The sequence below is a fragment of the Zingiber officinale genome, chromosome 4A (assembly GCF_018446385.1).
Source record: "Zingiber officinale cultivar Zhangliang chromosome 4A, Zo_v1.1, whole genome shotgun sequence".
Classification (NCBI taxonomy): Eukaryota; Viridiplantae; Streptophyta; class Magnoliopsida; order Zingiberales; family Zingiberaceae; genus Zingiber; species Zingiber officinale.
Genome location: NC_055992.1, coordinates 162,114,203 through 162,126,795, shown reverse-complemented (window position 1 = coordinate 162,126,795; position 12,593 = coordinate 162,114,203). Strand labels below are relative to the sequence as shown.

Here is a 12,593-nt window from a genome sequence, read left to right as displayed (position 1 = left end):
GGTCACGTTTCCCGACGTGTGCACGCTTCCCCAAACATACCTTAACAAGCCTGTGTCAGAAAAGTACCTCTGGCGTCATTGCGCAATCGTCCGAGCATATCCCGGATGTGACGGTGGAAGCTTCGACCATACGATTCTGTGTACGGCTTGGCCGCCAACTCTGCTGCTTGTCGGCGGCAGGCGTCTCGAGGATGATGTTATCCCCTGTCTCCTTTGTCCTCTTGCGCTCCTTGTCTGTTCCAGGGCCGAGCGGATCGACCGCTCGGCAAGCACATTACTTCTGCATCGGTCATATGCTCGGCTGGGACTGCTCCTGCCTATGTTGCCTTGTGCCCCGGCCGAACGGTGAGCCCGCTCGACTATTGAAACCTTTTTACCTTGAGCATCGAAAACCCGACCCCTAGTCAGGTTGTCTTCCATTCGGTTCGGAGAATTCCCAGCCGGTCGGCCTGCAGGGCACTGTCGGTAGGCCTGCTGCGTCCGGTCGGCCGGTCTCCGGACTGACTAACTTAACCTTTGACCTCCACATGTCGTTGACCCGCGGACGAGGATCCCCCGTCCTTATCACCGGATCACATGCCTCCCCTTCAAGTCTAGTCGAAGGAGGCGCCGAGTCCGACTAACTGGACTATGAATTTGGTCGAGCGACCTTCACTTCGCCACTCCAGAAAGTGTATTTCCGATCGGCTCTAGGAGGCCCCCTAGGCCGATTGGCGAGTTGATGGCTATGCCTTGTAGTTTTGATCTCTCTCCGTTGCTTTTTGCGCTATTGTTCCTGGGGCGGTCGGCGTCGTCGGGTCTCCTCGGAATTCGTGCCAATCCCCATTAAGCTGCCCACGCGCGGGTAATGGCGCTCATTAAATGCTTGTCCAATCTTTGATCGCCACTTGGCATGTCCGCCGTCATTGTACGGCGGGGGCGTAAACTTCGATGGGACATACGTCGGTTCAAATCCGACGGTCCGATGTCCTCGCTTCTTTCGATGACCTTGATCGGACGACTGTGGTGAACCGAGGCCGGGGTTTAAGAAGCGCTGGTACTGAGCCTCCTTCTATCACTCTTGCCTTTGCGTTTTTGGCGATTCCTTCCGCAACCATCCTCCCAGTGCCCGCTTGCCTTGGTGCTCCGACAAACTCTCGGCCTTCTCCCTTGCACTTTGCTCCCAGTAAGCCCTCTCCTATCTCTGCTTTCTTCCGTTTTCTTCTTTTTTGGTGGTCTTTGCATTCGTTCACCGTAGTTTCAATCTCCTCCTTCAACCCTTTCATTTTCCTTTCCTCGGCTCTTCCTTCCCTGCTACTGTTCCGGCGATGGCTAGCACTTTGCAGCCTTCTGGTCCTTCTACTGGCCTATGGTATATGACCATGGTCAGCCGCTTCGACGAAACTGACGCCGGACGCTTCCTTAATGAATTTGAACTGCCTTCTCACCATAGACTAGTTTTAGCCACCTTTTCCGATCGGCCCTCTAACTCGTCGAACGACACTGTTTGCTTCTTCCGCAACCAATTTGTGGCCGGTCTGCGCTTCCCTCTACACTCTTTTATCCGGGAAGTTTGTAATTATTTCCACATCCCGCTCGGCCAACTTGTCCCTAACTCTTTTAGGTTGCTGTGCGGCGTAGTAATCCTCTTCAAGCTGCACGACATTCCCTTAGTCCCCAGAATTTTCCATTACTTTTACTACCCCAAACAGTCCGAGTGGGGTATTTTTTTTTCCAGTCGCGAATCGGCCTCGTCTTCTTCGATAAGATACCGACCTCGAACAAACACTGGAAGGACAATTATTTTTACTTTCGTTTTCCCGAGCTGCCCTCCTTTCGCACCAAGTGGCAAACCACCGTGTCGGATCCGCCTAACCTCGGCAAATACAAGAACCAGCCGGAGTATCTTCATGCGGCTAATCTACTGGCCGGCCAGAGGTTCAATATCGATAAACTACTTCACGAGGGGGTGTTGTATGTATTTGGCTTGAGCCCGATCCGCACAAAGCTTCCGAGCAGCTTGGGTAAGCACTCTCATTGTCTTTTTTCCTTTTGGTCTAACTGATTTATTCTTCTGTTATGCAGCCGACATCATGTGGCGATCCAAGGTTGCCGATCGGCTGAAGTTGAAGACCGCTGAGATTGAGGCGGTGGCAGCCAAGGAGATGGCCGATCGAGGCATCGCGCCGATCGGCTCGCATGAGGGCGAAAGTGAAGGGACTCCAACTGAGGCCCGAGAGTCTGCCGCTCAGGGTACCACCACTGGAGCGACCGGGGATGGTATCTCTTCGGCCGGTCAGCAACCCACATCAGAGGACGTGGAGCGATCGGTCGGCGATTCCCCACTGATGACTCGTAAACGTCGCCGGACCACCATTGAGTCCGTTGAGCCGATGATTGAGCCAGTCGACGTCCCCCCAGAGGCAATCGACCCGCTACCTGCCGCACGTGAGACTACCTGCCGCACGTGAGACCATTTCTTCTGATCGGACCCCCTCCCAGCTCGGCCAGCCAGCATCCTCGACTGGAGCACCACTCGTTAGTTCTGTGCCTCGGGTCCGCCTTCGGCTCAAGCGCTCGGACATTACTTCTGCACCGATCGGCGAGTCTTCCAGCCGAGCCGTTTCTACCCAATCAGATCCGAGCGGCCGTTGAATGATCAAGTTCGTCCTCTGTCTCCCCACCGAGGAGTTCCTTTTGGCGGCGGACTAGCCTGCCGCTCCCGAGCACCAAGTTACTATCCGGGGACCGCTCGCCCAAACGTGGGAAGATGCGAGGGCTCGAGTGGCCTTGATGACTCCCGGTCAGCTGGCGGACAACCACATGCAGCAAGCTACCGGGGTATGTTTCCTAATTCGCTATTATGACGACTTCATCAGGTTCCTGACATTATCCCAATCGAACGCAGCAATGGGTGGAGAACATAGCGGTCAGCAATCGTCTGGCCGAACTGGAGGAGGAGTTGAAGAAGCTCCAAATTTCTGGAGGGGTGCCGGCTGAGTGGCCCTCGTACGCCACGCTCAAGTCAGAACTGGCCAAAATAGAAAAACTGCTAGCGGCCGAGCAACACAAATCTTCCGGCCTGGAAACCAGGGTGGCTGGACTTGAAAACCAAGTCAAGTCCCACGACCACCAGCTCACTGTGACCACTAACAGAAAAAAAAAATAGGGTCATTGCTGATCTTGACGCAATGAAGGTGCAAGTTCGGGCGCTGGAGCAGCGCGTCACGAAGTTGACCGACCTGCTATCTGCTGAGAAAGATAGTCGATCTGTCAGTGAAGCTAAACTGCAGGCGGATAAGGAAGAGCTCCAAGGGGCTCTCGACGCTTCCCGAGCGGCGCTAAAGGAATACCAAGATGGAGAACCTGATCGCTTCAAAGTGATGAGACAGAACTACCTCCGATCGGATGCCTTTGGTGAAAAGTTTAGCGATCGGTTGGTTCTGTCCTTCGAAGAGGCTATCCGGGCGACCACTGTTTACTTGAAGGCCAAGGGCCATCTCTCCGAGGATATCTCCATCCCCCTCCCCCGAGACATGGTCGGCCTGCTAGACGTCGTTCCGAAGCCCATCTTCGAGCCACTAGAGTGAGGAGCGTTTATGATTTTCTTGTAATGTTTTTTGTACCTCGTCCGATCGGCTCTAAGGGCCGGACTTTTAATGGATATCTACTATCTTGTTATTAGCTTTGTCAATACTTGTGTCCTCTGCTCAGACCGCGAAATACAATCGTTCAAGTCTCCTCTCTCTTTCTTTTCGTTAATTATTTCTCATCTTGCCCAGCCTTCTCAAGGAATTTTTAGCGAAGTTTTCTGTATAACTAGGCCGCTCGGCTGCGTGTCCGTACTTTTTAAAATGGAATCCCCGCTAGATGCTTATGAAGTATTTTTAATAACTTGGCCGATCGGCCCATCGACTCACGGATCTACCTTTTTATTGTCTTTGTCCGGCCGGAGGTTTTAATGTCGGAGCTCGACGGTATTCAAGCCGGGGGGTTTAAAGTCGCCGGTCCGACTCTAGGGTTAAACGTCGGAGCTCGACGATATTCAAGCCGGGGGGTTTATAGTCGTCGATCCGACTCTAGGGTTTAACGTCGGAGCTCGACGGTATTCAAGCCGGGGGGTTTATAGTCGCCGGTTCGACTCTAGGGTTTAACGTCAGAGCTCGACGGTCTTCAAGCCGGGAAGTTTATAGTCGCCGGTCTGACTCTAGGGTTTAACGTCGCCGCTCGACGGTCTTCAAGCCGGGGGGTTTATAGTCGCCGGTCCGACTCTAGGGTTTAACGTCGGAGCTCGACGGTCTTCAAGCCGGGGGGTTTATAGTCGCCGGTCCGACTCTAGAGTTTAACGTCGGAGCTCGACGGTCTTCAAGCCAGGGGTTTTATAGTCGCCGGTCCGATTCTAGGGTTTAACGTCGAAGCTCGACAGTATTCAAGCCGGGGGGTTTATAGTCGCCGGTCTGACTCTAGGGTTTAACGTCGGAGCTCGACGGTCTTCAAGCCGGGGGGTTTATAGTCGCCGGTCCGACTCTAGGGTTTAACGTCGGAGCTCGACGGTCTTCAAGCCGGAGGGTTTATAGTCGCCGGTCCGACTCTAGGGTTTAACGTCGCCGCTCGACGGTCTTCAAGCCGGGGGGTTTATAGTCGCTGGTCCGACTCTAAGGTTTAACGTCGTCGCTCGACGGTCTTTAATGATGAGCTTATGGCTCGGATAATATACTCCCGGCCGAACGGCTCGGGGTCTTTGCCATTGAACATTGGGCTCGGATAATGTACTCCTGACCGAACGGCTCGGGGGCTTCGCCATCGAGCATTGGGCTCGGATAATGTACTCTTGGCCGAACGGCTCGGGGTCTTCACCATCGAGCATTGGGCTCGGATAATGTACTCCCGGTCGAATGGCTCGGGGGCTTCGCCATCGAGCATTGGGCTCGGATAATGTACTCCCGGCCGAACGGCTCGGGGGCTTCGCCATCGAGCATTGGGCTCGGATAATGTACTCCCGGTCGAACGGCTCGGGGTCTTCGCCATCCAGCATTGGGTTCGGATAATGTACTCCCGGCTGAACGACTCGGGGTCTTGCCATTGAGCATTGGGCTCGGATAATGTACTCCCGGCCGAACGACTCGGGGTCTTTGCCATCTAGCATTGGGCTCGGATAATGTACTCCCGGCCGAACGGCTCGGGGTCTTCGCCATCGAGCATTGGGTTCGGATAATGTACTCCCGGCCGAACGGCTCGAGGTCTTGCCATTAAGCATTGGGCTCGGATAATGTACTCCCGGCCGAACGGCTCAGGGTCTTTGCCACGGCATCATGCTGCTGCTCGCTTGGTGTGCCACAATTATGTCTTTGTTCTTATACTTTCATTCCTGCAACAAAATAATACATCCGAACAGAATATTTCAAAGTATATTACAGCAGCGCACCTTTCATCTAACCCGATAGAGCTGGAGGTGGTTTGCGCTCCACGGCCTTTCTAGCCTTCGTCCATCCTCATCTTCTAAGTAATAAGCTCTCGATCGGAGATTCTCGATAACTTTGAACGGTCCTGCCCAAGGAGCCTCCAACTTGCCCACGTCCCCGACCGGCTTGACTTTCTTCCAGACCAAGTCGCCCACTTGGAATGTTCGAGGAACCACGCGACGGTTGTAGTTCTGCTTCATTTTCTGCCTGTAAGCCATCAGCCGGACGGACGCTTTGGCTCGCTCCTCGTCGATCAAGTCCAATTCCAGCTGCCTCCGCTAGACATTATCTTCATTGTAGTTCTGGATCCGGGCGGACTCTACGCCGACTTCGACTGGGACGACCGCCTCGCCTCCGTATACCAGGTGGAACGGGGTGACTCCCGTTCCCTCCTTAGGGGGCGTGCGGATGGCCCATAAGACTCCCGGCAGCTCGTCCACCCAACTTCCTCCCATGTGGTCGAGCCGAGTCCGAAGAATTCGGAGTATCTCCCGGTTGGCTACTTCGGCTTGACCATTGCATTGGGGATACGCCACGGACGTGAAGTGCTGCACGATGCCATATCCCTTGCACCATTCTTCGAGTTGATTTCCGACGAACTGTCGCCCATTGTCCGACACGAGCCGACGCGAACTGCCGAACCGACAGATGATATTTTGCCAGATGAATTTCTTGACCATGTGCTCGGTTATCTTGGCCAATGGCTCAGCCTCCACCCACTTGGAGAAGTAATCTACTGCCACCAATAGAAACTTCCTTTGTTCGGTCGCCATAGGGAAGGGTCCTACGATGTTCATGCCCCACTGGTCGAACGGGAAAGACACTGTGGACGTTTTCATTTGTTCCGTCGGCTTATGTGAGAAGTTGTGGTACTTCTGACAGGAAAGACACGTTGCGACGGTCTGAACGGCGTCCTCATGTAGCGTTGGTCAGAAGTATCCGGCCAGCAGAATCTTTCTAGCCAAAGATCGGCCGCCCGGATGACCTCCGCAAGATCCTTGGTGTACCTCCTGGAGAATGTACTCTGCATCTTCTGAGCTGACGCATTTTGGCAAGGGTCGGGAGAAAGCCTTCTTGTAAAGCTGATCTCCAATGAGAGTGAACCGGCCGACCCTTCTCCTTAGTAGCTGAGCTTCCTCCCGATCGGACGGTGAGGCCCCTGAGCGTAGAAACTCCATGATGGTCGTTCTCCAATCGCTCGGGAATGTGAGGCCTTCCATCCGGTCTATATGCGCTACCAAGGATACTTGCTCGATTGGCTGCTGGATGACGACCGACGATATCGAGCTTGCGAGTTTGGCTAATTCGTCTGCCGCTTGGTTCTCCGCTCGGGGTATCTTCTGGACCACTACCTAGGTGAAGCCGGTCTTGAGTTTCTCAAAGGCCTCTGCGTACAATCTGAGTCTTGCATTGTTTATCTCAAAAGCGTCCGTGAGTTGCTGAGCGGCGAGCTGGGAATCCGAGTGGATCGTGACCCGACTGGCTCCAACATGCCTTGCGCCTTGCAATCCGGCTATGAGGGCTTCGTATTCTGCCTCGTTATTGGTTGTCCGGTAATCTAGCCGGACGGATAGCTGCATACGCTCTCCCTGAGGTGACAGTAGCATGATCCCGATTCCGCTTCCGAGCCGAGTGGACGATCCGTCCACATATATTTTCCATGTAGCTTCGGGCTCAGGCTTTTGTACTTCGGTCACGAAATCTGCCAAGGACTGCGCTTTGATCACCGAGCGGGGTTGATATTGGATGTCGAATTCGCTAAGTTCTGTTGTCCACTTGATCAGCCGTCCGGATGTTTCAGGGTTCAGTAGTACCCTTGCAAGCGGGCTATTTGTCATCACAATAATTGTGTGCGCCAGAAAGTAAGGGCGCAACCTCCGAGCTGCAAGAACCAAGACGAAAGCCAACTTCTCGAGACCAGTGTAGCGTGACTCAACATCCTTTAAGATATGATTTAAAAAGTACATTGGTTGCTCCTCGCCGCTCGGCCTCACTAACGTTGAGCCCATAGCATGCTCAGTTGATGATAAATAAATGCGAAGCGGCTCACCTACGGCTGGTTTTGCCAGCACGGGTAAAGAATTCAGGTAAGTCTTTAATTCCTCGAACGCCCGATCGCACTCCTCATCCCATTGAATCTTGGTGGCTTTACGGAGTATCTTGAAAAACGGCAAGCTCCGGTCGGCGGTCTTAGAGATGAACCTTGACAACGCCGTTATCCGACCGGTGAGACGCTGTACTTCTCGGAGATTTCTGGGAGGCGGCATGTCCTGCAGCGCCTTTATCTTGCTGGAGTTCGCCTCTATGCCTCGCTCGGTCACAATGTAACCCAAGAAGCGCTCGTCTCTTGCTCCGAACAGGCACTTCTGAGGGTTAAGTTTGACGCCATACCTTCTCAATGTTTGGAAAGTCTCCTCCATGTCCGCGTAGAGATCGGTCGCCCGGAAGGACTTGATAAGTATGTCGTCCATGTACACTTCCAAATTGCGTCTGATCTGCTCTCTGAAGACCTTGTTCATCAGACGCTGGTAGGTGGCTCCCGCGTTCTTCAATCTGAACGACATTACATTGTAGCAGTAAGTGTCGTCCGTCGTGACGAAGCTGACCTTCTCTTGGTCTTCTTGGGCGAGCGGCACTTGATGATAGTCTTGGTATGCATCCAACATGCATATCAGCTCGAACTCGGCTGTGGAGTCCACCAGCTGATCGATCCGGGGAAGAGGGTAGAAGTCCTTCGGGCACGCCTTGTTCAAGTCCCGGAAGTCGATGCAGACTCTCCACTTGTTGCCCGGCTTGGAGACCAGGACCACGTTTGCAAGCCAACTCGGGAATTGTACTTCCCTTATGTGGCCGACCTCCAGAAGCTTTTCTATCTGCACACGAATTATTACATTCTGCTCCGCGCTGAAGTCCCTCTTCCTTTGCTTCACCGGACGAGCGTCCGGCCGGACATGAAGTTCATATTGCGCTATACTTGGCGAGACCCCCGGCAGCTCATGGGTCGACCAGGCGAAGACGTCGCAGTTCCGCTGGAGGCATTTGATCACCTTTTCCTTCTGCCTCTCCTCCAGATCGGATGCTATGAAGGTGGTGGCCTCCGGTCGGGATGGGTCAATCTGCACCTCCTCTTTTTCTTCATAAACTAAAGAAGGTGGCTTTTCAGTAGTAGCATGTACCTCAACACGTGGCACTTTCCGAGCGGACTTGGATTCGGCTCGGACCATCTCCACGTAGCATCTCCGAGCGGCCAGCTGGTCTCCCCGCACCTCCCCTACTTGATCCTCCACCGGGAATTTAATCTTCTGGCAGAAGGTAGAGACAACCGCCCGGAACTCGTTGAGAGCCGGTCGCCCCAGGATGACGTTGTATGCAGAAGGAGCATCCACCACGATGAAGGTGGTGGTCCTTGTCCTTCTGAGCGGCTTCTCGCCCAACGAGATAGCCAGCCGGACTTGGTCGACCAGCAAGACTTCGTTCCCCGTGAATCCATAGAGGGGGGTCATCATTGGCAGTAGCTCAGCTCGGTCAATTTGTAGTTGGTCGAAGGCCTTCTTGAAGATTATGTTGATCGAGTTGCCTATATCAATGAAAATGCGGTGAATAGTATAATTGGCTATTACCGCTCGGATAATCAGGGCATCATTGTTAGGAACTTCCACTCCTTGAATGTCTTTGGGCCCGAAGCTAATCTCGGGTCCGCTTGCCCTTTCCTGGCTGCAGCCGACCGCGTGGATCCTCAACTGCCTTGCATGCGCCTTCCTGGCTCTATTCGAATCGCCGCTGCTCGGGACCACCGGCGATGATGTTGATCTCTCCCCGAGATGCGTTGCCCCTGTTCTCCTCCTCCCGAGCGGAAGGTCGAGATCGTTCATTTGACGCTCGGTGGTGGGCTCCGTGTTGCTGATGGTGATGCCGCTCAGGGGATCGCCTTTCTACCCTTTGCATGGGGCTCCGTTGTCGATGTTACCGATCTGGTGAAGGCGATCGGCGGCGGTAACCCCTTGGTGCGGGATGAGCGATGGGGGGGAGGCTCTGACAGTCGCGGGTATTGTGAGTGGACGACTGATGGAGTGAACAAAACATTGGGGTCCATACCTTCCCCTTGTGCTTGGGCCGAGCAGCCGCGACTTGTTGGACGGAGTGCGGCCGAGTATGCTGATGAGGACGGGCGGCTTCGGCCCGCGGTCCTCTGGGTGGCTGGTGACTGATGGGTTGCTTCCGCTCGGCGGGAGCTGGTTGGTCGCTCTGGGCTTCTTTCCTTCTTGCCGCCTGGGCCTCCTCCACATTGATGTATTCGTTGGCTTTATGCAACATGTGGTCGTAGTCTCGAGGCGGCTTCCGGATGAGCAATCGGAAGAAGTAACCGTCCACGAGCCCTTGCGTGAACGTGTTCACCATTGTTTCCGAGCTGACCGTTTGAATATCCATGGTTACCTGGTTGAAGCGTTGAATGTACGCTCGGAGCGGCTCCCTCGCGCCTTGCTTGATGGCAAACAAGCTGACGTTTGTCTTCTAGTGGCATCCACTGCTAGCAAAATGATGGAGGAACGCCGTTCGGAATTCCTTGAAACTGGTAATTGAGCCGTCCGGCAGTCTTCGAAATCACCGATGCGCCGATCCCGAAAGCGTTGTGAGGAACACTTGGCATTTCACACCATCTGTGTACTGATGCAGAGTGGCGGTCCTGTAGAATTTACCCAGGTAGTCGTCTGGGTCGGTTGTCCCGTTGTACTCCCCGATCGCAGGGGGCACATAATGTCTCGGCAGTGGATCGCGAAGAATGGCATTTGAGAACTGCTGGTTGGTCCGCTCGGGCGACGTGTCCGATTGGGGCGCCTTTCCTTTTCTGACGTCTCGGATGGGTGCCTCGTTTGATGAGGACCCCTTGTCTTGATTGGCTTGCGCCACCTTCGAGGGTGTCTAAAACAGAGCCCGATGAAAAGGTATTGGGGCAGGCGGCGCACCCATCTGTGTGCCGGCCGACCCCTTGTTTTGCCCCCATATCGAGAGCTGCTATTGCCGGGTGGCCGGCGCCGCTGGTTGATGTTCGGCGCTAGGGCAGGGTGCGGCGCTGTAGCTCCTTTCATCTTCTTCCAGCTCTTCAGGGAGAGCGTTACCAAAAGTTGACGTCCATCTTCTTCCATCTTCTTGGCTCGGATTGAGTGCGTTCCCGGCGATTTGATCTGTCCGAGTCGACTTGAGGGGCGTGGCATGCTCATTGTCTCCGTGGTGATGTAGCTCTCCGGCGATCCGCAAAAGTCGGCGGAGAGAGGCAGAGTAACGTGGCTACAGTAAATAGTTCCGCATACCTTCGTCGACGTCTGGGGTCTTTATATAGGACCCCGGGGAAGTGCGGGCACGTTTCCCGACGTGTGCACCCTTCCCCAAACATACCTTAACAAGTCCGTGTCAGAAAAGTACCTCTGGCGTCATTCCGTAATCGTCCGAGCATATCCCGGATGTGACGGTGGAAGCTTCCACCGTACGATTCTATGTACGGCTCAGCCGCCAACTCTGCTGCTTGTCGGCGGCAGGCGTCTCGAGGATGATGTTATCCCCTGCCTCCTTTGTCGTCTTGCGCTCCTTGTCTGTTCCAGGGCCGAGCGGATCGACCGCTCGGCATGCACATTACTTCTGCATCGGTCATATGCCCAGCTGGGACTGCTCCTGCCTGTGTTGCCTTGTGCCCCGGCCGAACGGTGTGCCCGCTCGACTATTGAAACCTTTTTACCTTGAGCATCGGAAACCTGACCCCTAGTCAGGTTGTCTTCCATTCGGTTCGGAGAATTCCCGGTCGGTCAGCCTGCAGGGCACTGTCGGTAGGCCTGCTCCGTCCGGTCGGCCGGTCTCCGGGTTGACTATCTTGACCTTTGACCTCCACGTGTCGTTGACCCGCAGACGAGGATCTCTTGTCCTTATCACCGGATCAGTAAACACATAAGACAACTCACCATTCGGATCATAAAGATGCGGTCAACATTTCAACTACGTCATTCTGACAATTCCATCTTCTCATATTCTCGACATTATCAGCGATCAAACCCTTTGGAAATTCCAGCTAATTTTCTCTTATTTAATTACCTATTTTCGGACCATAATTGCATGATTAATCCATTCAATCATGGCCGGTCGATCGCCGGCGCCGCTTCCCCTTTACCTCCTAATTCCCTGCTTTGCCTCGCGGCGCTCGCCGCCTTCTTCACCATCCTTCGCCTCAATCGCAGCCCTGCCGCCGTCGTCCCCGACGAGATAGTGATTCCGGCTCCAGCCCAACCAAGGTTCAGTATCCTCGTCGGCGTCCTCACCCGCGCCGTGAGGGCGCCGACCTCTACGAGCGCCGCCACTACCTGCGCCTCGTCTACGGCACTCAGCATAGCACCTTCGCCGCCGTCGACGTCAAGTTCGTCTTCTGCAAGCTCACCAAGGTGGAGCAGCGCTTCCTGGTGGCCCTCGAGGCCCTCCGCTTCGGCGACATCATCGTCCTCAACTGCACCGAGAACATGAGCGCCGGCGAGACCTACTCCTTCCTCTCGGCGCTGCCGGCCGCCCTGGCGCCTCGCCGCTACGACTACGTGATGAAGACCGACGACGACTCGCTCGTGCTGGTGGAAGCGCTTGCCACGGCGCTGCGGCCGCTGCCGCGGCGTGACCTCTACTACGGCCTGCGGCGCCGACAGAGCGGACCTCTTCTCCGGCGCCTACATGTCCAACATGGGGTTCCTGCTGTCGTGGGACGTGGTAGAGTGGATCGTGACGTCGGAGTTGCCCGCGGGGGACAGGGTGGGCCCGGAGGACAAGGTGGTGGGTAGGTGGCTGGCGAAGGAGAAGAAAGGAAGGAACAGAGTCTCGTCGCTGGCGATGTACCCTCCAAGCTCTACTACGTCGATCGGCCGTGAAACTTAACGGTGTGCTGCCTCCGCCGTTAATTAGCGATCTAAAAAACGTACCATTAAATCTGGTCAAAGATTCTCAGCCTGAGACTTTTCACGTGACTCATATCTTAGTCAACGCCAACCCCTAACAAAAATATCTGTCCACGTGATCAACGTGATAACAATAAAATTATACTTGATTAAAGGTGTAGCGGGCACGATATCAGTATCAATTTCTCATCCATCAAATGATTGAGATTCGACAAATTAATAAATAAAT

At 54.5% G+C, this 12,593-nt stretch overlaps 1 protein-coding gene across 1 annotated transcript; it reads left to right on the top strand.

The window, feature by feature from the left end:
- The first annotated feature begins 11,543 nt into the window (after positions 1-11,543).
- On the top strand, positions 11,544-12,387 carry LOC121973012. The gene is made up of 2 exons (XM_042524611.1): positions 11,544-11,693; positions 11,759-12,387. The coding sequence occupies exons 1-2, from the start codon at positions 11,544-11,546 to the stop codon at positions 12,248-12,250; spliced, it is 642 nt and encodes a 213-aa protein (XP_042380545.1). The 3' UTR covers positions 12,251-12,387.
- The last annotated feature ends 206 nt before the right edge of the window (positions 12,388-12,593 follow it).

Bases quoted from the DNA above. Each gene is read 5' to 3' on its own strand.
- LOC121973012 (XM_042524611.1), top strand. From the start codon at position 11,544: ATGATTAATCCATTCAATCATGGCCGGTCGATCGCCGGCGCCGCTTCC. The intron at 11,694-11,758 runs GTGATTCCGGCT...CCGCGCCGTGAG, and splicing joins CCGTCGTCCCCGACGAGATA to GGCGCCGACCTCTACGAGCG.